Source organism: Staurois parvus, unplaced genomic scaffold (assembly GCF_062004578.1).
Source record: "Staurois parvus isolate SC_StPar_1 unplaced genomic scaffold, SC_StPar_1.0 ptg001383l, whole genome shotgun sequence".
In the NCBI taxonomy this organism is placed as follows: Eukaryota; Metazoa; Chordata; class Amphibia; order Anura; family Ranidae; genus Staurois; species Staurois parvus.
The window spans coordinates 35,499-62,775 of NW_028319179.1; the positions used below are offsets into that span (position 1 = coordinate 35,499).

The 27,277-nt window shown below is 51.4% G+C and overlaps 1 protein-coding gene across 2 annotated transcripts; it reads right to left on the reverse strand.

Annotated features, from left to right (window-relative positions):
* Positions 1 to 2,193: 2,193 nt before the first annotated feature.
* Positions 2,194 to 27,276, reverse strand: LOC149436275 (F-box/LRR-repeat protein 6-like). Of its 2 annotated transcripts, none has more exons than XM_089661777.1 (10): positions 27,128 to 27,276; positions 22,432 to 22,739; positions 22,182 to 22,340; positions 16,518 to 16,581; positions 15,165 to 15,296; positions 14,885 to 14,992; positions 13,640 to 13,753; positions 9,473 to 9,701; positions 2,602 to 2,908; positions 2,194 to 2,522 (listed from the first exon to the last, which is right to left on the reverse strand). In XM_089661777.1, exons 2-10 carry the CDS (start codon positions 22,737 to 22,739, stop codon positions 2,366 to 2,368), a joined length of 1,578 nt encoding a protein of 525 aa, XP_089517903.1. In that variant the 5' UTR covers positions 27,128 to 27,276; the 3' UTR covers positions 2,194 to 2,365. The 2 variants fall into 2 exon arrangements, with proteins under 2 accessions (XP_089517903.1, XP_089517904.1); XM_089661778.1 differs by having other exon boundaries at positions 27,146 to 27,254.
* Position 27,277: the final 1 nt, after the last annotated feature.

The following is a 27,277-nucleotide window of genomic DNA, read 5'->3' on the forward strand; positions in this document are numbered from 1 at the left end:
CCATCCACACAGAACTACACTACCCACCTACACACCCACCTACCTTCACAGAACTACCTACCCACCCACCTACCTTCACAGAACTACCTACCCACCTTTACAGAACTACCTACCCACCCACCTACACTACCCACCTACCTTCACAGAACTACCTACCCACCCACCTACCCATCCGTCTACACAGAACTACCTACCCACCCAGCTACACAGAACTACCTACCCACCCTACCCACCTACATTCACAGAACTACCTACCCACCTACCTTCACAGAACTACCTACCCACCTACCTACCCATCCGTCTACACAGAACTACCTACCCACCTACCTTCACAGAACTACCCATCATTATACATAGAAGTACCCACCTACCTACCCAACTACACAGAACTATCTACCGACCTACCCATCCGTATACATAGAAGCACCCACCTACCTACCCATCCTACTCACCCGTCTACACAGAACTACCTACCCATCCAACTACATAGCCCTACCCATCCTACTCACCTATCTACATAGAACTACCCACCTAACTACCCACCCTACTCACCCATCTACATAGAACTACCCACCCTACTACATAGAACTACCCATCCTACTCACCCGTCTACATAGAACTACCCACCTAACTACCCATCTACATAGAACTACCCACCTAACTACCCATCCTACTCACCCAGCTACATAGAACTACCCACCTAACTACCCATCTACATAGAACTACCCACCTAACTACCCATCCTACTCACCCAGCTACATAGAACTACCCACCCTACTACATAGAACTACCCATCCTACTCACCCGTCTACATAGAACTACCCACCTAACTACCCGTCTACATAGAACTACCCACCTAACTACCCATCTACATAGAACTACCCACACTACTCACCTGTCTACATAGAACTACCCACCCAACTATCAATCCTACTCACCCGTCTACATAGAACTACCCACCCTACTACATAGAGCTACCCATCCTACTCACCCATCTACATAGAACTACCCACCCTACTACATAGAACTACCCATCCTACTTACCCGTCTACATAGAACTACCCACCTAACTACCCATCTACATAGAACTACCCACCTAACTACCCATCTACATAGAACTACCCACCCTACTCACCCGTCTACATAGAACTACCCACCCTACTACATAGAGCTACCCATCCTACTCACCCGTCTACATAGAACTACCCACCTAACTACCCATTCTACTCACCCATCTACATAGAACTACCCACCCTACTACATAGAACTACCCATCCTACTCACCCATCTACATAGAACTACCCACCCTACTACATAGAACTACCCATTCTACTCACCCGTCTACATAGAACTACCCATCCTACTCACCCGTCTACATAGAACTACCCATCCTACTCACCCATCTACATAGAACTATCCACCTAACTACCCATCCTACTCACCCATCTACAGAGAACTACCCACCTAACTACCCATCCTACTCACCCATCTACAGAGAACTACCCATCCTACTCACCCATCTACAGAGAACTACCCATCCTACTCACCCATCTACATAGAACTACCCACCTAACTACCCATTCTACTCACCCATCTACATAGAACTACCTATCCTACTCACCCAGTTACACAGAACAGCCCACCTACCTACCCATCCTAACTCCCCATCTACACAGAACTACCCACCTAACTATCCCTACTATCCACCCAACTACATAGCACTACCCACCTTGCTACCCATCCACATGGAATTAACCACCTAACTACCCAACCTATCCACCCAACTACACAGACTAGCACCAGTGGCACAGCTCCCGATGTACACAGGGCGATGTCTATTGGCACACTGACTTCTGAAGGTCGGTGCTCCCTGTGACTGTACGTGCCGCCTGTTGCTGCCCTCTGTTGGCGTGTTACTTGTTGATACCGCCTTGTATGGGTGACACAGAATTGCAGAGCAGGAAGGTCACTCCGACTGAGATGGAGAACCCCATTATATTTAATGAAGAACAAAACATAAACCACCAACAACAAAGGAATACATAGAAGACGATGGAAGGAAATACACGAAACACCAAACTCCCCGTCCTGACAAAACATCGCATAGAAAACAAAGTCTGGAAAATTCCAGAGATTTCCATTCTTGGCCAGCAAGCTCCCATTGAAGGGTGAGAAGTGACCACAAAACTCAGATTCAGATTCTGAATACTTTTTTAATCTCGAAGAGAAATTATTAAAACAGAAGAGGAAGTTCTTGGCTGCGGAACCCTCAGCAGTCATCGGAGCTCCGGCTGGAGAAGACCTAGAAGTCGGCACAGGAGATCCACTGGATCACTTAGTTCAATGGGCGGAGCCATCGGGGGTGTCACTGCTTCTCCTCCTCCTGGAGTTCTTGGGTCAGATCGGCCAGGCACCTCTCGATGTCTTCTCTGCCGTGGTAGACGCGGTCCAGGCCTCGGGGAATGTTGCGGCAGGAGGACAGGTCCAGGTGGGTGAGGGCGCGGCAGTGGAGGAGGACATCTCTGCAGAGAAAAGGAGGGTCAGTACTCTGCGGGGGGGTGCAGACTATCACGACAAATATCTACACTGCGGACTGATCACCTGACAGCAGAGGGCGTGGCTCTGGTCCATGAGAGGTTTAGAAACTGCAGTTTGTCATTGCCGAGAGCGTCATTGCCGAGAGCGTCATTGCCGAGAGCGTCATTGCCGAGAGCGTCATTTCCTGCACCACTTCCTCTGCTGAGATTATACAAGGCCTCCGCCAAATCCTCCTCTGTGTATCCCTGACCTTTCAGGTCCAGTTCCTGCAGGCTGTGCCGCCATTTACTGGTCAGCAGATGGGAGCCAGAAACGATCGAGGAGGACACCATACGGGTGGATGACAAACCCAGGTAGAGCTGCTCCACATCTGATGAAGGCAAGCAAAGGTTAGATCCGGAGAACCCAACTGAAGTCTACGTACAGTGTGCGAGAGAGGAGAGGATGAGAGAGGAGAGGAGAGAGGAGAAGACAAAAGAAGAAGAGAGAAGACAAGAGAAGAGGAGAGAAGAGATGAGAAGAGAGAACAGAAGCAAAGAGAGAAGAGAAGAAGAGAGAAGAAAAGTGAAGAGAAGAAGAGAGAAGACAAGAGAGGAGGGAGGAGACAAGAGGGAAGGGAGGAGAGAAGAGGATGGAGGTAATAAAAAATGAAATATGTGGTCAGTCTGGCGAATGCAGTCCTCAATGAGGCCCAGGTCCTGTGTGCCCAACGACAACCCACCAGCACCTGTCCACTCAAAGCTCTGAACATCCCACCCTGGAAGAACTCAACAAAAGGGAAGAAACGCTTCCATGGAGAACGGTGTCACTGGATGGAGGAATAAGAAAATACGATTTTTGAACTTACCATAAAACATTTTTCTTGAGGGACACATCGAGGAACTCAGGATGTACTTCCTGCGGATGTAGATGGAGAAGGCTGGGATCCCTCCACAGATCTCCTGCGTTCTAGAAGGGGCACGCTCTGGCCACCCATGGAGTTTTAAGTCACAGGAGCGAGTCCAAAGAGAAAAATTCAGGAACCGCTTGGATGAATCATCAGCATCCCATGCAAGACACAAGTCCAGATACTTGTAGCAAGCCCTCATAACAAGGCTCCAGACGTGCTCCAGCAGCGGTGGAAGGAGACCTCTTGAGGAAGTCTACCCATTATGGGATGACTAGACAGATCAAGCTGCCAACACAGAGAACCAGACCAGACGCTTTACTCTGGGATTTAAGAAGAGACTCCAGCTGCCTGTTGGCGGAAACCCAAAATGTGAGGTCACCCTCAACCAGCCTGGTGGTATTCCTGTCTAGGTGGGTCACTGGTGTATCCACGGTTGGAGTAGGCCAACGAGTTACAAATTTCTTTTAAATAGTCCTGACACTCTCAGGCGGGGCCCGGGACCCATGAAAGTGTTTCCAGTCTGCAGAGAGGAATGTCTCAAATAATAACTGTAGCGGAAAGGTCTTCGCAGATGTTGGAGTTCTGAAAGACTCGAGGCCTGGAAGAGCAGACCGATCCTCCAGATGCCGGATCAATAAAGTCTGAAACAACCTCCTGTAAATCTCAGCGGCAGGAGACTGCAGTGCCTCAAAAACAGTCTCTTCAGAGATAGACTGCTGTGACTCTAAATGCGTCAAATATGGAGACAGGGGCCACGGGCCCAGCTAGATTTAAGGACTCAGAAGGGTCAGAGAGACTCGGGGACGGCACTGGAGCTCACTTACAGCTTCTGCTGCAAAAATGCAAACTGTGGAGTATAAACAGTTAAGAAGTCCTACGAGGATTTGTAGGAAGACTCAGGCTCACCCAATGGAGCTGAGGAAGACTCTGATGAGGATGATGTCCCAGGTTCTCATGTGGATACCAGGTAAATACCGATAGAACCACTAGTAGAGTATGGGTTGAGGTCACCTGTTGCAGCGGGACTATTCCCTCTAGGTCATGATGTCCACACAGCACTAATGCAACTAACCCCAATGTGGGGCAAGGACTCAGCTACTCACAAGCCTGGGCAGCTGGAACTAATGGGGGTTAATGGTGGCCAGAAGTTACCCAGTCACTGTAGATGGGCAAAAGAAATGGACTGGAGACCGGAGATCCACAAGGTTCTTCAGGAGCTAGGACAGTAGTGGGATGGTGCTTTCTCCAAACTGAATGGCAAGAAAGAGTGCGTGTTGTACATGTAGTTCCACCCAGTGGATGAAGTCAGTGCTTGGCCCCTTGGCCTTAACACCTACCAGCAAGAATCTGAAAAGCTGCCCAGCGGTGCAAGCAGTGACGTAGCTTCTAGTGCTTTAGCCCGAATGGCCTTACTCACAAAGTGAGTCTTCAGAGTCAGGATCCATCCGGGGCCGTACCTTGGCTCTGGCCCCGGAAAGTGCTCCATGGCTAACTAACCAGTACACTCAGGTCTGAAAAAGCTCCACAATGCAGAGCCCGGTGCCGGAAGGTCACATTCCAGGCTAGCCTCACATGTCCAGCCTAGTGTGGTCCACGTATGGACTCCAAGGTTGAGGAAAAGCCGATCTGGAGTGCTATGTAGAGATCCGCTCAGGCAGCCGTGTCAGTGGGAAATCTTGACTGAAGTCACAGATGAAACAAATCCCACGAAGAGGAGGCCAGCTAAACGTAGACTCTCCAGAAGAGCTGAGGAGAAGGTGTCCAGTCTCCTGGGACACTAGCAAAAAACTGAGGGATGCTGGGTAGAGGGAGCTGGCTTACTACTGTTCTGTTTGCCAGTGTCCTAACTACCTGAAGGTGGCAGTATAACCCGACTGTTTCTGAATTCCTGTGTCTGTTAACCACTTGCTGCCCAGCGTGTGTATATAGATGTCCTGGGGGGGGTACACCAGGATCATGGCTGGTGCTGCTTTGTGAAGTCCGTGATAGGCTTTCCCATAAAAGTGATCGAAGCGACTTGGCACCTACACCCCCCTCCCACCCAGTGATGTATTTAGCTCCTGTGCTGCCCTAGGCAAGACTAAAATTGGGCACCCCCCCACCACCACCAAAACCCTCCCCCACCCACCCCCCCAGCACTAAAATTGGATGCTCCCACCACCAGCACCCTTTGGCCCAACCTCCACTAAAATTGGGCACCCCCCACCAGAACACTCCACCACCCACTCCCCCAGCACTAAAAGTGGACGCCCCCCACCACCAGCACCCCTTGGCTCCGCTGCCACTAAAATTGGGCACCCCCCACCACCACCAAAACCCTCCCCTACCCACCCCCCCAGCACTAAAATTGGATGCTCCCACCACCAGCACCCTTTGGCCCCACCGCCACTAAAATTGGGCACCCCCCACCACCACCAGAACACTCCACCACCCACTCCCCCAGCACTAAAAGTAGACGCCCCACCGCCACTAAAATTGGGCACCCCCCGCCACCAGAACCCTCCACCACCCACCCCTCCAGCACTAAAATTGGGCACCCCCCACCACCAGAACACTCCACCCCCCATTCCCCCAGCACTAAAAGTAGATGCCCCACACCACCAGCACCCTTTGGCCCCCACCACCACCCTCCACCACCCACTCCCCCAGCACTAAAATTGGAGGACCAGCACCACCAGGTCAGGGAAGCAGCTGAATAAACCTGACCTGTGCTTGGTTAGCTGCAGTGGAGGCCAAGGGAGACCTTGGGGGTGTAAAAAGTCACATTCATCTCCCATATCCAAGATGGCAGCCCAGGGGACCCGCAGTGGTACAAAGAACCGGCTGCAGGAACACAGCACCAGCAAGTACCTGATTTTGTGATGCCAGAGGCTTCATTATTTGCAGTTGCTGACCTTTGATTTAGAAACAAGGACTAAAGTTCCTCTTCAGAAGAGCGGGTGATGTGTGGCAGAAGCTTCTAAAATTGGGCAGAAAATTCCAGGATAGCACAACCCCCCCCCTTCCCCCAAATGACCCCTTTTTGGAAAGTTGACACCCCAAACTACTTACTGTGAGGCATGTTGAGTCCATGGAAGAATATTTTTTTTTTAACCACAAGTTTTTGAAGAATGACAAAATTTGTCAGTTAAATGACATATTGCTCACACAAGCCATGGATATATGTGGAATTACACCCCAAAATCCATTCTGCTACTTCTCCTGAGTATGGGGGTCCCACATGGGAGAGACTTGGGCAGTCTAGCCAAGTACAGGACCCCAAAATCCAATGACCACCTTCAGGCTTCTAAAGGGCTTTATCTCCAAAGACATGCTGGGAGGTGGATTGGCTCCTGTCTACATTGGCCCTAGTCTGTGTATGTATGAATGTGAGTCAGGGACCTTAGATTGTACGCTCCTCGGGGGCGGGGCCTGATGTGAATGTACAATATACATGTAAAGCGCTGCGTAAATTGGCGGTGCTATAGAAGTACCTGAAATAAATAAATATATTTCCTTATTACACTTCCTGACTACCTATCACAGTTTCGGAGGCCCTGAAATGCCAGGATTTGATGAAACCCCCCCCCTCCCCCTTCCCAAATGACTCCAGTCCGGACTGGAAGGGGGGGGAAAGTGTCCGGACTGGAAGGGGGGAAAGTGTTCGGACTGGAAGGGGGTGAAAGTGTCCGGACTGGAAGGGATGGGGGGAGGGAGTGTCCGGACTGGAAGGGGGGAGTGTCCGGACTGGAAGGGGGGGAAAGTGTCCGGACTGGAAGGGGGGGAAAGTGTCCGGACTGGAAGGGGGGAGTGTCCGGACTGGAAGGGGGGAAAGTGTCCGGACTGGAAGGGGGGGGAGTGTCCGGACTGGAAGGGGGTGAAAGTGTCCGGACTGGAAGGGATGGGGGGAGGGAGTGTCCGGACTGGAAGGGGGGAGTGTCCGGACTGGAAGGGGGGAGTGTCCGGACTGGAAGGGGGGGAAAGTGTCCGGACTGGAAGGGGGGAGTGTCCGGACTGGAAGGGGGGAAAGTGTCCGGACTGGAAGGGGGGGGAGTGTCCGGACTGGAAGGGGGGGAAAGTGTCCGGACTGGAAGGGGGGGAAAGTGTCCGGACTGGAAGGGGGGTAAAAGTGTCTGGACTGGAAGGGGGGAAAGTGTCCGGACTGGAAGGGGGGAAAGTGTCCGGACTGGAAGGGGGGTAAAGTGTCCAGACTGGAAGGGGGGGGAAAGTGTCCGGACTGGAAGGGGGGGGAAAGTGTCCGGACTGGAAGGGGGGAAAAGTGTCCGGACTGGAAGGGGGGAAAGTGTCCGGACTGGAAGGGGGGGGAAAGTGTCCGGACTGGAAGGGGGGAAAGTGTCCGGACTGGAAGGGGGGAAGTGTCCGGACTGGAAGGGGGGAAAGTGTCCGGACTGGAAGGGGGGAAAGTGTCCGGACTGGAAGGGGGGAAAGTGTCCGGACTGGAAGGGGGGAAGTGTCCGGACTGGAAGGGGGGAAAGTGTCCGGACTGGAAGGGGGGAAAGTGTCCGGACTGGAAGGGGGGAAAGTGTCCGGACTGGAAGGGGGGGAAAGTGTCCGGACTGGAAGGGGGGAGTGTCCGGACTGGAAGGGGGGAAAGTGTCCGGACTGGAAGGGGGGGGAAAGTGTCCGGACTGGAAGGGGGGGAAGTGTCCGGACAGGGAGGGGGGGAAGTGTCTGGACTGGAAGGGGGGAAAGTGTCTGGACTGGAAGGGGGGGGAAAGTGTCCGGACTGGAAGGGGGGAAAGTGTCCGGACTGGAAGGGGGGGGAAGTGTCCGGACTGGAAGGGGGGAAAGTGTCCGGACAGGGAGGGGGGGAAGTGTCTGGACTGGAAGGGGGGGAAAGTGTCCGGACGGGAAGGGGGGGAAAGTGTCCGGACTGGAAGGGGGGGGGAGTGTTCGGACAGGAAGGGGGGGAAGTGTCCGGACTGGAAGGGGGGGGGGGAAGTGTCCGGACTGGAAGGGGGGGAAAGTGTCCAGACTGGGAGGGGGGGAAAGTGTCCGGACTGGAAGGGGGGGGGAGTGTTCGGACAGGAAGGGGGGGAAGTGTCCGGACTGGAAGGGGGGGGGGGGGAGTGTCCGGACAGGGAGTGGTTTTACCTTTCCTTGAACATGAGTGGCCTGGTGGTGTTACACTGATTGGCACCGGCTGTATTACGCCGGTTTTCTCGCACGGCTGGGGGGCCCTGGAAGGAGCGGGTTGGAGGAGAGCGTCGTCTCAGTCAAGGTGGATAAGGAGCTCTGGAGAATATAGAGGGGCGCAGGATCCCTAGAATCCTAAAAGGCGCAATACTCGCCAACGCCTGCTGAGTGCGGGTGATGATGATTTTTCACTGCTGGAAGGTGGAAGCACATTTCTTCGGGAGAAGATTTGTTCTGTTTTTGTACTTTTCTCCTTTATATTCATTTCTGTAATTTATTCATTAATAGTATTGTGATGCAGACAGTGAGGAGGTTTTGCGCTGATATTATATATATTTTCATTGGTTGGTGTATTACACGGGTGCACAGCAGCATACCTCCTTATATTAATATTTCTTTGTGCGCTGGGGTCTGTGATCTACTCAGAAAACTAACACTGCCCCTCCCCCTGAAGACACCATCCCCACCGTGAAACATGGTGGTGGCAGCATCATGTGGTGGGGATGCTTTTCTTCAGCAGGGACAGGGAAGCTGGTCAGAGTTGATGGGAAGATGGATGGAGCCAAATACGGGGCAATCTTAGAAGAAAACCTGTCAGAGTCTGCAGAAGACTTGAGACCGGGGCGGAGGTTCCCCTTCCAGCAGGGGGTACATCTTCCGGAGGTCAAGTGGTTAACAAACCTCAAGGACACATCCTGAGCCTGTACAGAGGACCACCCACAGCCAGCAAATTGGGGGGTGCCACAGACCTAGAAGTCCAGGGAGAGCAGACTGTGCCAGCAGTGTGACCCCGGGGCCCTGGAGGCTGAGGCCCACTTCTTACCCCCAGAAATCCCCTGTGCTCCCCATGCTTAGCTCCCTCACACCGGGAATACGGGGGATGTGCTGTGGAGTTGCTCAGATACTGACCAGAACACGGGAGCTCCCACAAGCCCTGCGGTGACACCTTAATACACCCACGAAGGTTCAGAACGCGCAACTTCCTGGAATTTGTCAGCAGCTTCTGGCAGACGTCGTCCTCCATATTAGAGACAAAGTCGGCAAGGCACAGCTCCTGCAGCTGAGGAAACCCCGGGGCACCAGTGGGGTTTTGGGGTTCGGGTTTTGCCAGCCACGGGACGTGTGACAGTCTCAGCACCTGCAATGGAGAACAGAGGAACCTGAGGAGCAAGATCATCACATGACCATCCCAACAGCACCAACTAAAGAGGACCGGTCACCTACAGACACCTCAACACAGTTAATATCTCACTGTAGCGGCATCCTTGGACCCCAATCAGCTGAAAAAGTGGCTGAACCCTCCCTTGGTCACATGACTGAGAGCACTGGGATCCCAGAGCAGCATTGTCTCTCCTACAGTCAGTAAAAACCAGGCAGGCCTCTACTTCAGAGACTCTGTATGGAACGATTCTTCCCTTCCCTGCCTCTTCCTTCCATCGAGGTCTTCTTGGTGTCATGGAGGCCTCTTCTTTCTACCCAGGTCTCCTTCCTGACACCCCTTGTGTGCAGCACATGGCTGTGTTATCTCATTTCCCGCCTTCCCCATTTCCTGCCAACATCACTTCCTGTTTAAATAGTCTTTGCGAACCAGCTTAACAAGTTCATTAGCATTTACAGTGAAATGTGTATTTGCCCCCCCTGATGCTGAATGTTCGCCCCTCACACAGAAACGATCGGTCTAACAATGGAATGTTCGCCCCTCACACAGAAATGATCGGTCTAACAATGGAATGTTCACCCCTCACACAGAAATGATCGGTCTAACAATGGAATGTTCGCCCCTCACACAGAAATGATCGGTTTAACAATGGAATGTTCGCCCCTCACACAGAAATGATCGGTCTAACAATGGAATGTTCGCCCCTCACACAGAAATGATCGGTCTAACAATGGAATGTTCGGTGTAACACTGAGAGACAGAATACAACAACAAATTCAGCAGAAATGCGTCTAACAAATGATGACGGATCTGCATGTTCATGAGGGAAAGAAGGATTTGATCCCCTTCACAAAACATGACTTAGTACTTGGTGACCAATCCCTTGTTGGCAATCACAGAGGTCAGACGTTTCCTGGAGTTGGCCCCCAGGTTCGCACACATCTCAGGAGGGATTTTGGCCCACTCCTCTTGGCAGATCCTCTCCAAGTCATTAAGGTTTGGTGGCTGACGTTTGGCAACTCGAACTTTCAGCTCCCTCCACAGATTTTCCATCGGATGAAGGTGTGGAGACTGGCTAGGCCACTCCAGGTCCTTAATGTGCTTCTTCTTGAGCCGCTCCTTTGTTGCCTTGGCCGTGTGTTTTGGGTCATTGTCATGCTGGAACACCCATCCACCACCCATTTTCAATGCCCTGGCTGAGGGAAGAAGGTTCTCACCCAAGATTTGAGGGTACATTGTCCCGTCCATCGTCCCTTTGATGCGGTGCAGCTGTCCTGTCCCCTTAGCAGAAAAACACCCCCAAAGCAGAATGTTTCCACCACCATGTTTCACAGTTGGGATGGTGTTCTTGGGTTCATAGGCAGCATTCCTCCTCCTCCAAACACGGCGAGTTGAGTTGATGCCAAAGAGCTGGATTTTGGTCTCCTCTGACCACAACACTTCCCACCAGTCCTCCTCGGCATCATTCAGATGTTCAGTGGCAGACTTCAGACGGCCTGGACATGGGCTTTCTTGAGCAGAGGGACCGTGCGGGGGCACTGCAGGATTTCAGTCCTTGTCGGCGTAGTGTGTTACCAATTGTTTTCTTGGTGACTGTGGTCCCAGCTGCCTGGAGATCATTGACAAGATCCTCACGTGTAGTTCTGGGATGATTCCTCACTGTTCTCATGATCATTGACACCCCACGAGGTGAGATCTTGCATGGTGCACCAGACCTAGGGAGACTGACACTTGTTTTGTGTTTCTTCCATTTGTGAATGATTGCACCAACTGTTGTCACCTTCTCACCAAGCTGCTTGGCCATAGTTTGGTAGCCCAGTCCAGCCTTGTGTAGGTCTACCATCTTGTCCCTGACATCCTTGGACAGCTCTTTGGTCTTTGCCATGGTGGAGAGTTTGGAATCTGATGGTTTGATGGCTCCTGTGGACAGGTGTCTTTTATACAGGTAACACAATGAGATTAGCAGCACTCCCTTTAAGAGACTGCTTGTAATCTCAGCTTGTTACCTGTATGAGAGACACCTGGGAGCCAGAAATCCTGCTGAATGATAGGGGATCAAATCCTTCTTTCCCTCATGAACATGCAGATCCGTCATCATTTGTTAGACGCATTTCTGCTGAATTTGTTGTTGTATTCTGTCTCTCAGTGTTACACCGAACATTCCATTGTTAGACCGATCGTTTCTGTGTGAGGGGCGAACATTCCATTGTTAGACCGATCATTTCTGTGTGAGGGGCGAACATTCCATTGTTAGACCGATCATTTCTGTGTGAGGGGCGAACATTCCATTGTTAGACCGATCGTTTCTGTGTGAGGGGCAAACATTCCATTGTTAGACCGATCATTTCTGTGTGAGGGGCGAACATTCCATTGTTAGACCGATCATTTCTGTGTGAGGGGCGAACATTCCATTGTTAGACCGATCATTTCTGTGTGAGGGGCGAACATTCCATTGTTAGACCGATCATTTCTGTGTGAGGGGCGAACATTCCATTGTTAGACCAATCGTTGCTGTGAGGGGCCAACATTCCATTGTTAGACCAATCATTTCTGTGTGAGGGGAGAACATTCCATTGTTAGACCGATCATTTCTGTGTGAGGGGCGAACATTCCATTGTTAGACCAATCGTTGCTGTGAGGGGCGAACATTCCATTGTTAGACCGATCATTTCTGTGTGAGGGGAGAACATTCCATTGTTAGACCGATCATTTCTGTGTGAGGGGCGAACATTCCATTGTTAGACCAATCGTTGCTGTGAGGGGCGAACATTCCATTGTTAGACCGATCATTTCTGTGTGAGGGGAGAACATTCCATTGTTAGACCGATCATTTCTGTGTGAGGGGGAACATTCCATTGTTAGACCGATCATTTCTGTGTGAGGGGCGAACATTCCATTGTTAGACCGATCATTTCTGTGTGAGGGGCGAACATTCCATTGTTAGACCGATCATTTCTGTGTGAGGGGCGAACATTCCATTGTTAGACCGATCATTTCTGTGTGAGGGGAGAACATTCCATTGTTAGACCGATCATTTCTGTGTGAGGGGCGAACATTCCATTGTTAGACCGATCATTTCTGTGTGAGGGGCGAACATTCCATTGTTAGACCGATCATTTCTGTGTGAGGGGCGAACATTCCATTGTTAGACCGATCATTTCTGTGTGAGGGGCGAACATTCCATTGTTAGACCGATCGTTTCTGTGTGAGGGGCGAACATTCCATTGTTAGACCGATCGTTTCTGTGTGAGGGGCGAACATTCCATTGTTAGACCGATCATTTCTGTGTGAGGGGCGAACATTCCATTGTTAGACCGATCATTTCTGTGTGAGGGGCGAACATTCCATTGTTAGACCGATCATTTCTGTGTGAGGATGCCCAACTTCTGGATTCTAGATGGTGGATAAATGTATTATTCCGTATATGTTTCCAATATAACAATAATAAAAGGCCCCCGGCAGCACACTTGCATCAGTCAGGTGCTCGATCAGCGAACACACGACAAATGCTGGAATCTGCCAGTGTAGGGTGGGATTCCCCGTTGGTTGCACCTGCTAAGATCAGATCTACTGTAAGAAGTCAATATTTCTGGCCCAACAGCTACTTCTCAGCAGAACTCAGATACAAGGCAGATGGAGGTACAAAGTGTGGTCACCGAATACTTCCTACATATTATGGACTGTGAAGGCAGCTGTGACATCACGTGATTGTGAAATTCTGAGGACCCCCCAGGCAAGGTGCAAGCTCCATTTCTATACAACGTTCAGAAACGCTCATATCCCTTCTTCATGCTGATCCCGCTGGTGAATGTGATGGACCATCATGAGGTTCTTCTATAATCTGACAGAGATGCAAAAAACACAACACTGACAATGCTCCAGCCTGTATAAAGAGGACCTGTATTACCCCCACTCACCTCCAACCGGGGGCAGGAAGCCTGTAATCCTTCAATGGGGAACTGAGAGGTCTTGATTTTTGACCATATGGGGACATTCACCTCCAAAAGCCTCAGATCTGGGCAACAGCCACGCTGTAATCACAATATGGAGACTATTAGAGATATGTAGGAGGGGAAGGCAAAGGGAAGGAGGGGGATAGAAATGGGGAGGGATATATCATGGAGGGGAGATAAGGGAAGGAGGAGGATAGAACTGGGGAGGGATATATCATGGAGGGGAGATAAGGGAAGGAGGATAGAACTGGGGAGGGATATATAATAGAGGGGAGATAAGGGAAGGAGGAGGATAGAACTGGGGAGGGATATATCATGGAGGGGAGATAAGGGAAGGAGGGGATAGAACTGGGGAGGGATATATCATGGAGGGGAGATAAGGGAAGGAGGGGGATAGAACTGGGGAGGGATATATCATGGAGGGGAGATAAGGGAAGGAGGAGGATAGAACTGGGGAGGAATATATCATGGAGGGGAGATAAGGGAAGGAGGGGATAGAACTGGGGAGGGATAAATCATGGAGGGGAGATAAGGGAAGGAGGAGGATAGAACTGGGGAGGGATATATAATAGAGGGGAGATAAGGGAAGGAGGAGGATAGAACTGGGGAGGGATATATAATAGAGGGGAGATAAGGGAAGGAGGAGGATAGAACTGGGGAGGAATATATAATAGAGGGGAGATAAGGGAAGGAGGAGGATAGAACTGGGGAGGGATATATCATGGAGGGGAGATAAGGGAAGGAGGAGGATAGAACTGGGGAGGGATATATCATGGAGGGGAGATAAGGGAAGGAGGAGGATAGAACTGGGGAGGGATATATCATGGAGGGGAGATAAGGGAAGGAGGAGGATAGAACTGGGGAGGGATATATAATAGAGGGGAGATAAGGGAAGGAGGAGGATAGAACTGGGGAGGGATATATCATGGAGGGGAGATAAGGGAAGGAGGAGGATAGAACTGGGGAGGGATATATCATGGAGGGGAGATAAGGGAAGGAGGAGGATAGAACTGGGGAGCGATATATCATGGAGGGGAGATAAGGGAAGGAGGAGGATAGAACTGGGGAGGGATATATAATAGAGGGGAGATAAGGGAAGGAGGAGGTAAGAACTGGGGAGGGATATATCATGGAGGGGAGATAAGGGAAGGAGGAGGATAGAAATGGGGAGGGATATATAATGCAGAGATATAATTCCAGAGGACACACCGCTAGTCCAGCTATGATTGAGTTCATATGAAGGCTGTATGACAGCCACAGTCGCCTGAGACGGGCCCCGTACATCTGCAGGAATCTTTGCACGGCATCGAACTGAACCTATGGAGACAACACACCGTCACTAGAAGACCAACAACAGGGAAGTAGCAGCCGGCAGCGGTCACAGTCCAGCAGTTCCCCATAACTCTGAATGGAAACAAAACACAGAACATTCCCCCGTGCCAAGAGGTGCTGATTGTTCCAGAGACGTGTGGAGCCATGCACCATGTACCTTGGAGTATTGCAGGTTGAGGTTCCTCAACTGGGGACAACAACGTCCTATAGACAGCAGGTCATCCTCAGTCACCAGATTACAATGTGACAACGTAAGAGACGACAGCAGTGGGCAGGACTGCGACAAATTCTATAGAAAAACAGAAAAGATCGTCAGAAGGGGAATAAAGGACAAAGACAGACATGTGGGGGAGATGATAGGCCCCTTTCTGAGAGTCAGTGACAGGATGGAGGCCCTGTGGCATCTGGAGACCTTCAGAAAACCACCCTGGCATCCAGGGACAGACAGGGACCCTTGTGGCATCTGGAGACCTTCAGAAAACCACCCTGGCATCCAGGGACAGACAGGGACCCTTGTGGCATCTGGAGACCTTCAAAAAACCACCCTGGCATCCAGGGACAGACAGGGACCCTTGTGGCATTTGGAGACCTTCAGAAAACCACCCTGGCATCCAGGGACAGATAGGGACCCTTGTGGCATCTGGAGACCTTCAGAAAACCACCCTGGCATCCAGGGACAGATAGGGACCCTTGTGGCATCTGGAAACCTTCAGAAAACCACCCTGGCATCCTGGGACAGACAGGGACCCTTGTGGCATCTGGAGACCTTCAGAGAACCACCCTGGCATCCAGGGACAGCCAGGGACCCTTGTGGCATCTGGAGACCTTCAGAAAACCACCCTGGCATCCAGGGACAGACAGGGACCCTTGTGGCATCTGGAGAACGTCAGAGAACCACCCTGGCATCAAGGGACAGACAGGGACCCTTGTGGCATTTGGAGACCTTCAGAAAACCACCCTGGCATCCAGGGACAGACAAGGACCCTTGTGGCATCTGGAGACCTTCAGAAAACCACCCTGGCATCCAGGGACAGACAGGGACCCTTGTGGCATCTGGAGAACTTCAGAGAACCACCCTGGCATCAAGGGACAGACAGGGACCCTTGTGGCATTTGGAGACCTTCAGAAAACCACCCTGGCATCCAGGGACAGACAGGTACCCTTGTGGCATCTGGGCACAAGTGGGGAGGCCCCCATGGCTTCCGGGGGATAAGAGGGAGGACCTGTGGATTCAAGGTATAGATGGGGAGACCACCGACTTTTGAAAACAGGAGGACCTGTGGGGACAGACAGGGGGTCCGTATGGCATCCAGGTACAAGAGTGAGGGCCCAGTAGAATGAGGAGAGATCTGTGGCATTATGGGTAGGTGGGAGGCACCTATTGCTTGTGGAGACAGACGGGAAGTCCTTATGGTATTCGAGGACAAAAGCAAGGGTTCTGTGACATCTGGGTACAGGTGGGGGAACCCCTCAGCCCCCCCGGGGACAGACTGGAAACAACTGAACTTACCTTTACTACAAAGGAGACAGAACTCTTCCATCGATGAAGGGAAAAGTCAGAGACTTGAGGAAGCCTGGAAGAGACACACTGGATTACAGACGGCAGCAACGAAGGTGAGGACATGGTTGGTCGGTGTAGACCCTGGACAGGGCTATAGAGGTGACTGCTATGTGTACACAACAACGACGTTCACAGCGCTCACCTCACTCTCTTCTATATTTAGTTCATGTATAGGACAATGAAGGAAATCTCACCAAGGCCCTCCCGGCTTTACCCTCTCGTCTTCGTTTCGGATCCAATCGCCTTCGGAAAGCTTGCAGAGAGCAGGTTCAATGGCCGGATGGATTGTAGCTGGTTTTAATATAAGATGTTGTACTAACCATCAAATCTTTTTCTTGGAGTCCACTGAGGGACAAAGGACTTCTTATACCATTGGGTTATACTGCGGCTTACAGGATTGGATGCTGAGGGACAAAGGACTTCTTATACCGTTGGGTTATACTGCGGCTTACAGGATTGGATACTGAGGGACAAAGGACTTCTTATACCGTTGGGTTATACTGCAGCTTACAGGATTGGATACTGAGGGACAAAGGACTTCTTATACCGTTGGGTTATACTGCGGCTTACAGGATTGGATACTGAGGGACAAAGGACTTCTAATACCATTGGGTTATACTGCGGCTTACAGGATTGGATACTGAGGGACAAAGGACTTCTAATACCGTTGGGTTATACTGCGGCTTACAGGATTGGATGCTGAGGGACAAAGGACTTCTTATACCGTTGGGTTATACTGCGGCTTACAGGATTGGATGCTGAGGGACAAAGGACTTCTTATACCATTGGGTTATACTGCGGCTTACAGGATTGGATACTGAGGGACAAAGGACTTCTAATACCATTGGGTTATACTGCGGCTTACAGGATTTGATACTGAGGGACAAAGGACTTCTAATACCGTTGGGTTATACTGCGGCTTACAGGATTGGATACTGAGGGACAAAGGACTTCTAATACCATTGGGTTATACTGCGGCTTACAGGATTGGATACTGAGGGACAAAGGACTTCTTATACCGTTGGGTTATACTGCGGCTTACAGGATTGGATACTGAGGGACAAAGGACTTCTTATACCGTTGGGTTATACTGCAGCTTACAGGATTGGATGCTGAGGGACAAAGGACTTCTTATACCGTTGGGTTATACTGCAGCTTACAGGATTGGATACTGAGGGACAAAGGACTTCTAATACCGTTGGGTTATACTGCGGCTTACAGGATTGGATACTGAGGGACAAAGGACTTCTTATACCGTTGGGTTATACTGCGGCTTACAGGATTGGATACTGAGGGACAAAGGACTTCTTATACCGTTGGGTTATACTGCGGCTTACAGGATTGGATACTGAGGGACAAAGGACTTCTAATACCATTGGGTTATACTGCGGCTTACAGGATTGGATACTGAGGGACAAAGGACTTCTAATACCGTTGGGTTATACTGCGGCTTACAGGATTGGATACTGGCAAACAGAACATAAGCCAGCCTCCAGTATAAACGCTCCTCTAACAGTCAGAGAAGAGTGGAGCCTGGGCCCCTCAATGGAGCCAAGACAGAGATTTTACAGTAGGTACAAAATCTCATTTTATTTTTTTCGTGTCTATTGAGGGAGAGGCAACCGTAAAATATTGGGACATCTAAAAGCAGTTCAGCTGAGGGGTGGGCAAGAACCACTAAAATGTCCAAAAAGATCTTGAAACTTGGTAAATGTGGGAAGAAGGCCCAGCTAAATGGGGAACACCACCAAGAAGGCATGGCAGGAGGGTCTATGTGGCGTTCCAGACCAGAACTGCTAGACATGGTGTGGGAAGTCGCATCGGGTGGCAGAGCTTTTATAAAGCACACAGCAACTCGCCTTCTTTTTAAGGGCCATTTTAGGCCACTTTTATTCCATAAATCCAAAGCAAACAATTGCCCTCACAGGGCTTTCAGTGTCATTCTTCCAAAACCCACTTTTAGCCTCTTGGCTTATACATACAATCCTCCTCTGACCTTCCACTTCAGGCTTACATCTGTCTCCTGCTCAGGGGCGGACTGATAACTCATGGGGCCCCCGGGCAATAGGGGATCATGGGGCCCCTGTGTCCTTGCCCAAACTCAAAAAAAGACTATGAAAAAGGTACCAGGGGCATCTCATGGGGCCCCCTACTGACCCCGGGCTCTCGGGCAGTGCCCGAGTTTCCAAATGGTCAGTCTGCCCCTGCTCCAGCGGACTCCTTCCAAAATGGCTTTTCGCACACAGTTAGCCACTAACACACAGCTACTCTGGCTTCCACCTCCCCTTGGTGAAGCCCTCCTGACTCCTGGGCAACGGCCTCCTGTCTACCGGGGTGGAACCCAGAACCCTGGTCCTGATTCTAAAAGAGAGCCATGCACACCTGACCAATCAGTCTCCTGGCCATTCTCAAAACCTGGTCCCAGGACTGGAGATTTCATCCCTCCCAAATCACTTTGAAATCTCCAGGTTCCAGGTCCCAAAATGGACCTTACCAACAAATGAGAAAACTGAAAAGGCATTTTCCTCTGTATTAAACAAGTACCTTGGAGCCCCTCAACCTGCCTTGTTGAGAATCCTGGGGGAAATATCCATTTATATCATGACAGATGGCCACACTGTCACAATGGACAGAACATTTCCCGAAGAACCTTGAGTCTGGACCAGCTGGGACTGAGAGAGTTCAACAACAATCCATCAAATGGACAAACCAAGCCAAAACCTGAGAATGAAAATTAGATCAACAGCAAGTGAGGTCAACCAAACAGACCAAAGGGACAACACCCAAAACAGATCCATTAAGAAAACCAAATGGTCAGCAAGTCTGGGGAAATGACTGATCCATCTGAGAAAAGACCCAAGCCATAAAAGACCCAAGCCATAGAAGACCCAAGCCATAGAAGACCCAAGCCATAGAAGACCCAAGCCATAGAAGACCCAAGCCATAGAAGACCCAAGCCATAAAAGACCCAAGCCATAGAAGACCCAAGCCATAGAAGACCCAAGCCATAAAAGACCCAAGCCATAAAAGACCCAAGCCATAGAAGACCCAAGCCATAAAAGACCCAAGCCATAGAAGACCCAAGCCATAAAAGACCCAAGCCATAAAAGACCCAAGCCATAGAAGACCCAAGCCATAAAAGACCCAAGCCATAAAAGACCCAAGCCATAAAAGACCCAAGCCATAAAAGACCCAAGCCATAAAAGACCCAAGCCATAGAAGACCCAAGCCATAAAAGACCCAAGCCATAGAAGACCCAAGCCATAGAAGACCCAAGCCATAAAAGACCCAAGCCATAAAAGACCCAAGCCATAAAAGACCCAAGCATAGAAGACCCAAGCCATAAAAGACCCAAGCCATAGAAGACCCAAGTCATAGAAGACCCAAGCCATAGAAGACCCAAGCCATAAAAGACCCAAGCCATAAAAGACCCAAGCCATAAAAGACCCAAGCCATAAAAGACCAAAGCCATAGAAGACCCAAGCCATAAAAGACCCAAGCCATAAAAGACCCAAGCCATAAAAGACCCAAGCCATAAAGGACCCAAGCCATAGAAGACCCAAGCCATAGAAGACCCAAGCCATAGAAGACCCAAGCCATAAAAGACCCAAGCCATAAAAGACCCAAGCCATAGAAGACCCAAGCCATAGAAGACCCAAGCCATAAAAGACCCAAGCCATAAAAGACCCAAGCCATAAAAGACCCAAGCCATAAAAGACCCAAGCCATAGAAGACCCAAGCCATAAAAGACCCAAGCCATAAAAGACCCAAGCCATAGAAGACCCAAGCCATAAAAGACCCAAGCCATAGAAGACCCAAGCCATAAAAGACCCAAGCCATAAAAGACCCAAGCCATAGAAGACCCAAGCCATAAAAGACCCAAGCCATAAAAGACCCAAGCCATAAAAGACCCAAGCCATAAAAGACCCAAGCCATAGAAGACCCAAGCCATAAAAGACCCAAGCCATAGAAGACCCAAGCCATAAAAGACCCAAGCCATAGAAGACCCAAGCCATAGAAGACCCAAGCCATAAAAGACCCAAGCCATAAAAGACCCAAGCCATAGAAGACCCAAGCCATAAAAGACCCAAGCCATAGAAGACCCAAGCCATAAAAGACCCAAGCCATAGAAGACCCAAGCCATAAAACTCGAATTTCAAACATTAGTAAAGAAAACAAAAGTAAAGCTTCCTAGCCAGACAACCAAATTCCAACTGAGACAACACAACTGAGATCAGATATGGGGAGCCCCAACATTCAGCCCGAGTTCTAAGATATAGAGTGCCTAAGGAATACCCCCAGGATGGGTTGGAAGCAGGGGTGGACTGAAAACTCATGGTGCCCCGGTGTCCTCGCCCACACCCAAAAAAGCCTAAGAAAAAGCCAATGAAAGGTACCAGGGGCATCTCAAGGGGCCCCCTAATTACCCCAGGCAGTGCCCGAGTGCCCAAATGGTCAGTCTGCCCCTGGTTGGAAGAGAAGAGTCACCTCAATGTAGAGGATGAGGGCACCAGCTGATCAAGTGACAAGATCTATAATTAGTTCCGGGAAGACAAAGGAACCTCCACTCCAAATGATGGACCTACAGAGCTGTGAAGTATTCGTCTCATTCCTGAGTTTTGTGCATATTTGTCCCACTTAAATGATTCAGATCATCAAACAAATGTTATTATCACCCATATAACCCGAGGAATACAGAATGCAGTTCATAAATGATGATTTCATGTACTAACAGAAAAAAGCCGTCCAAACCTGCCCGGCCCTGTGTGAAAAAGTAATTGCCCCCTGAACCTAATAACTGGTTGTGCCGCCCTTGGTGGCAACAACTGCAATCAAATCGTTCACATCGCTGTGGAGGAATTCTGGCCGACTCTGCAAAATTGTTTTAATTCAGCCACATTGGAGGGTTTTCCAGCATGAACAGCCTGTCTAAGGTCATCCAAAAGCATCTCAATTGGATTTTGGAGGCCAGTGGAGGGATTGGCAGAGAGGGGTGGAGGACACTGAATGGAGGTCAGTGGAGGGATTGGCAGAGAGGGGTGGAGGACACTGAGTGGAGGCCAGTGGAGGGATTTGCAGAGAGGGGTGGAGGACACTGAATGGAGGTCAGTGGAGGGATTGGCAGAGAGGGGTGGAGGACACTAAATGGAGGCCAGTGGAGGGATTGGCAGAGAGGGGTGGAGGACACTGAATGGAGGCCAGTGGAGGGATTGGCAGAGAGGGGTGGAGGACACTGAATGGAGGCCAGTGGAGGGATTGGCAGAGATGGGTGGAGGACACTGAATGGAGGCCAGTGGAGGGATTGGCAGAGATGGGTGGAGGACACTGAATGGAGGCCAGTGGAGGGATTGGCAGAGATGGGTGGCAGGCACAGAACCCCACAGATTGGTGGAGGACACTGAATGGAGGCCAGTGGAGGGATTGGCAGAGAGGGGTGGCAGGCACAGAACGGTTAATAAAGTGGAGGAGTCTGGCCGCATCATTCATGATGGACTGAAGAGGGGATAGCCTGCGATGAGGTCGGCCAATGAGGAGGGAGTTACAATAGTCAAGGTGGGAGATCTTAGAGCTGCAATATTGTCTAATAAACGTCTAGGGAAGACCTGGACTGACCATTGCTGGATGAAGGCCTCCATTGTCTTCATCACCCTTTGCTGGGTTCTGGGTGGATCTTTTTCGTCTGGAAGGACCCAACAGTGACTCACCGTCACACGACGCCAGAGGTCCAGGCTAGACGCTACCTGTCTCCATAGCCGACACACCTGAGAGAGCCTGAGGATACAGGGAGATAGGGGATGAGGAGGATGACCCCCGGGATGAGGAGGCTGACACACGGGACACACCCGCCATCTTGTGTCCTCACCTGCACAGAGCGGGCACCGCACCCTCACTGTCCGCCAGGACCTGGAAGACCCGATGTAAGATCTCCACCGGGATGACCGAGCCCCAGCCAAAGTCAGTGGTGACAGCTTCCTTGTCCTCCACACAGCCTCTCTTCTGCACACCGGCCGTTTCATCCAGGTCGTGGTTGCTGCAGTCCAGGGGCACCATGCCCTTGTCTGTGTGGTCGATGGAACAGGAAGGTGCCATATTTTGGGATCGCTGCCTGTTCCTGGAGCGTTTTTTGGGGCGACCACGCTGTGCAGAACGCTTCCTGCGGGAAGATGACATCTACAAGGAAGAGATAATAACAATAATAATAATATATTACATCTGAGAGGAAGAGATGATAATAAGAACAGAATATCTGTAATTCCCTTCCTTGGAGCCCATTGAGGGCCACAGGAAGTCATATAGTGTTGGGATCTTCTGCTGTCTACAGGATTCCACAATGTCCAACCAACCAATGATGGTCCAGCCCAGGATGACTCCTCCTGCTACAGCATGGCTCAGTTTTGTTGAAGAGCAGTACGGAAAGCATGGATATAAACTCCGAGGGTGGGACTTTGACCCTCCATGGACTACAAGATAAACATTCTACGATAGGGACAGAAATCCTCATTTCTATCTCATCTAAGAACGTCAGATTCTGTCTGTAGGCCCAAAGCAGCCCAACTGAGAACTGGGCAACACGGCAAACACATCAACAGGCCCACAAAAACCCCCAGAACTGGGGACCACCTGCAGCTCAACAGCAGAACTTCCCCCATAACAACCTCATAAAAAGGAACGTTCTTTACAAGGACCACACGTTCCACATGAATAATTCTGCTACATGAATGAGCCACAAACTGTCTCCAGCATTCTTCCTGTTTCTTCTTGCTGGTGGCGGCCATTCTGCTGAAGCCCAGAGCCCCTGAGCAGCAGTAACACATCAACAGGCCCACAAAAACCACCAGAACTGGGGACTACCTGCAGCTCAAGGATCCGCCTTAAGGACCTCACCCCCCAAGGTGGCTTAGGATGAGGTCTAAACATCCACCTAGTAAATGCTGGAGAACGTGTGAACACAAGTCCAGGTGGCCGATTTGCAAATCTGATTCTGAAAAAAACATTAGGCATTTACAGATCTAGGAGACCATCAAGAATGAGAAGTTCGGTCTTCCTGAAGGAGGAAGTGGCTGTGAGGTAATATCACGGCATAACATACATCCAGTCATTGGGTCTCCTTCTGATGACCTAGAGTCGGCCAAGGGATGGAGGAATGGAAGGACCGTGTCCTAGTTGTGGTGAAAGTCCAAAACTACCTTAGGTAAGGAGGAAGTTCTGGGCCTCACCACCTTGTCCTTGTGTAGGACCAGAAGGAGTTCTTTACGGGATAAAGCCAAAAGCTGGGACAATCCCCTCACAGAGGAGGTGACCACAAGAAATGCAACCTTGTTAGTGGGAAGGGGTTCAAAGGGCAGTTTTTGAAGAGACATAAAACCAAATTGAGATCCCTCAGAGTCACAGGGGAAGCCACACGAGAGACACCCCATACAAAGAACGAGATGCCAGCAGTCTCTGGAAGAAGATCACATGTTCAGAGATGGAACCTCTAATAGTTCTGAGGGACAAATGCCGATCCAATCCCATCCATCGTAGGAGAGAATTCGTCCCAAGGTGGACTTCCAGGGGGAAAGCCTCACTTCCAGCAAAACATGCCTTCCGTGCAGATCTTGTGAAGGAGACTTCCGGGCCTTCAGCATGGTGGGAATCACCATGGACTACAAGATAAACATTCTACGATAGGGACATAAATCCTCATTTCTATCTCATCTAAGAACGTCAGATCCTGTCTGTAGGCCCAAAGCAGCCCAACTGAGAACTGGGCAACACGGCAAACACATCAACAGGCCCACAAAAACCCCCAGAACTGGGGACCACCTGCAGCTCAACAGCAGAACTTCCCCCATAACAACCTCATAAAAAGGAACGTTCTTTACAAGGACCACACGTTCCACATGAATGAGCCACAAACTGCCTCCAGCATTCTGCATGTTTCTTCTTCCTGGTGGCGGCCATTTTGCTGAAGCCCAGAGCCCCTGAGCAGCAGTAAATATTTAGGCTGGATTTTAACCCCTTCAATACCGGGCACTTTCCCCCCCCTTCCAGTCCGGACACTTTCACCCCCTTCCAGTCCGGACACTTTCCCCCCCTTCCAGTCCGGACACTTTCACCCCCTTCCAGTCCGGACACTTTCACCCCCTTCCAGTCCGGACACTTTCATCCCCTTCCAGTCCGGACACTTTCCCCCCTTCCAGTCCGGACACTTTCACCCCCTTCCAGTCCGGACACTTTCCCCCCTTCCAGTCCAGACACTTTCCCCCCTTCCAGTCCAGACACTTTCCCCCCCTTCCAGTCCGGACACTCCCCCCCCCTTCCAGTCCGGACACTTTCCCCCCCTTCCAGTCCGGACACTTTCACCCCCTTCCAGTCCGGACACTTTCACCCCCTTCCAGTCCGGACACTTCCCCCCCTTCCAGTCCGGACACTTTCACCCCCCTTCCAGTCCGGACACTTTCCCCCCCCTTCCAGTCCGGACACTTTCACCCCCTTCCAGTCCGGACACTGAAGAGCCTGAGTCTGGGAGTGGGGAGTCTGGGAGTGGGGAGTCTGGGAGTGGGGAGTCTGGAGTTCCTCCTGGGGAAACACTTTGGCTTGAGCTGTGTCTGGACACTCAGGACTAAGTTGTCCACCAGAAACTCATGTGAACTATTCCCTCAGCAGGAGGTCATCTACATTTCCCACAATAGGGATTCCCCGGGAGAGCAGTAAGGCCAGCACCTTGATGAATACCGAAGGTAAAGACCATGAACTGCATGGAGGGCCACACACTGCATGGAGGGCCACACACTGCATGGAGGGCCACACACTGCATGGAGGGCCACACACTGCAATGCAGAGGGCCCAAAGTAAAGCAAAGGAATCCCTCGAGTACTGGAAATGTCCCGTCATGAAGGAACGCATCCCAGATGGTCACAGAGGTCAGAGTCTCCATGATGAAAGGAGGCTTGTGGAGACCTGAAGACATTTGGGGCCTGGAGGTCCAAGATGGGGCAGAAATATCCTTTTGGTTTGGGAACTCGAACAGGTAGAACCCCCAGAACCGATGAGGCACAGGGACCAGTGATGACAAACGACTCCAGAACCTTCTTGGGGCAGCAATCTGTATGGTGACACTGGAAGGTTGGAAGTAATGAACCAATCAGGAAGCTGCTAGTCCCTGGGAACCACCTCACATCCAAACATTAGAGATGCATGCCGTCCACGTGTCTGCAGGGGCCACAAGATGTCTCAGCATTCGGAATGTGGGGGAGTCCCTCCTGAAGAACATTTATGAGAGTTTGGGGGACTAGAAGTCCAGGATTTGGGGGTGCAGGGATGTCAGACCTGGGTGTGACCACGGAGGAAGGAAAGATGCTCTACTTGGCCTCCATTAAGGGTGAGCCCCAGACTTCTTTTCCTGAGGACGATGGTACTCTTTCTACTCCCCGGTAGGGAGATTCCCCCTCTGTGTCCCCGGTGGGGAGATTCCCCCTCTGTGTCCCCGGTGGGGAGATTCCCTCTCTGTGTCCCCGGTGGGGAGATTCCCCCTCTGTGTCCCCGGTAGGGAGATTCCCTCTCTGTGTCCCCGGTGGGGAGATTCCCCCTCTGTGTCCCCGGTAGGGAGATTCCCCCTCTGTGTCCCCGGTGGGGAGATTCCCCCTCTGTGTCCCCGGTAGGGAGATTCCCCCTCTGTGTCCCCGGTGGGGAGATTCCCCCCTCTGTGTCCCCGGTGGGGAGATTCCCCCTCTGTGTCCCCGGTAGGGAGATTCCCCCTCTGTGTCCCCGGTGGGGAGATTCCCCCCTCTGTGTCCCCGGTAGGGAGATTCCCTCTCTGTGTCCCCGATAGGGAGATTCCCCCGTGTCCCCGGTAGGGAGATTCCCCCCTCTGTGTCCCCGGTGGGGAGATTCCCCCCTGTGTCCCCGGTAGGGAGATTCCCCCCTCTGTGTCCCTGGTAGGGAGATTCCCCCCTGTGTCCCCGGTAGGGAGATTCCCCCTCTGTGTCCCCGGTGGGGAGATTCCCCCCGTGTCCCTGGTAGGGAGATTCCCCCCTCTGTGTCCCCGGTAGGGAGATTCCCCCTCTGTGTCCCCGGTGGGGAGATTCCCCCCTCTGTGTTCCCGGTGGGGAGATTCCCCCCTCTGTGTTCCCGGTGGGGAGATTCCCGATCTGTGTCCCCGGTAGGGAGATTCCCGATCTGTGTCCCCAGTGGGGGGATTCCCCCCTCAATGTTCTGGTGATCATTATCACTGAGAGGGAAAGTCGGGTAGTCCACAGAACAGGAAGAGAGGAAATCCTCCTATGGGGACACTGGTTCTGGTGAGGTGGGGGGGAGGGGTTTCCTGTCACTTCCTGTGGTGTCCTTGGGACCGGAAGTGAGGGGAAATCCCCCCAATTGGGGACAGCTGACAGGATACAACCCCGCCCACTGCCCCTCCCCCCCCCAACAAATCTGTTCTGTGATAACCGGAAGTTGTTCACTAATTATTATAGACTCCGCCCCCTCCAGAAGCCAGAGAGAATTCCTATTCGGTCCGTTCTGTCATTTACATTCATCCCCTCCCCCTTCTGTACCGCCCCGCCCACGCTCCGTACCGTTCGGTAATCACCGACCTCTCTCTGTCTCCTCCCCGAACTTCCTGCCGGTGATCGGAGGGCGGGATTAACCACTGTATTAGCTCCTCCCACACTTACTACTCAGGGCTAAGGTGTGGCCGCCGTCTAAGCCCTCCCACCCGCTCGGCT

What these genes read in the sequence shown, in the direction of transcription:
- LOC149436275 (XM_089661777.1), bottom strand. Translation starts at nt 22,739, where the DNA reads ATGTCATCTTCCCGCAGGAAGCGTTCTGCACAGCGTGGTCGCCCCAAA. An exon ending in CTGTCTCCTTTGTAGTAAAG is followed by an intron (nt 15,297 to 16,517) that starts GTAAGTTCAGTT and finishes GTTTTTCTATAG; the next exon opens with AATTTGTCGCAGTCCTGCCC. An exon ending in GTGGGAGCTCCCGTGTTCTG is followed by an intron (nt 2,909 to 9,472) that starts GTCAGTATCTGA and finishes TGCCTTCATCAG; the next exon opens with ATGTGGAGCAGCTCTACCTG.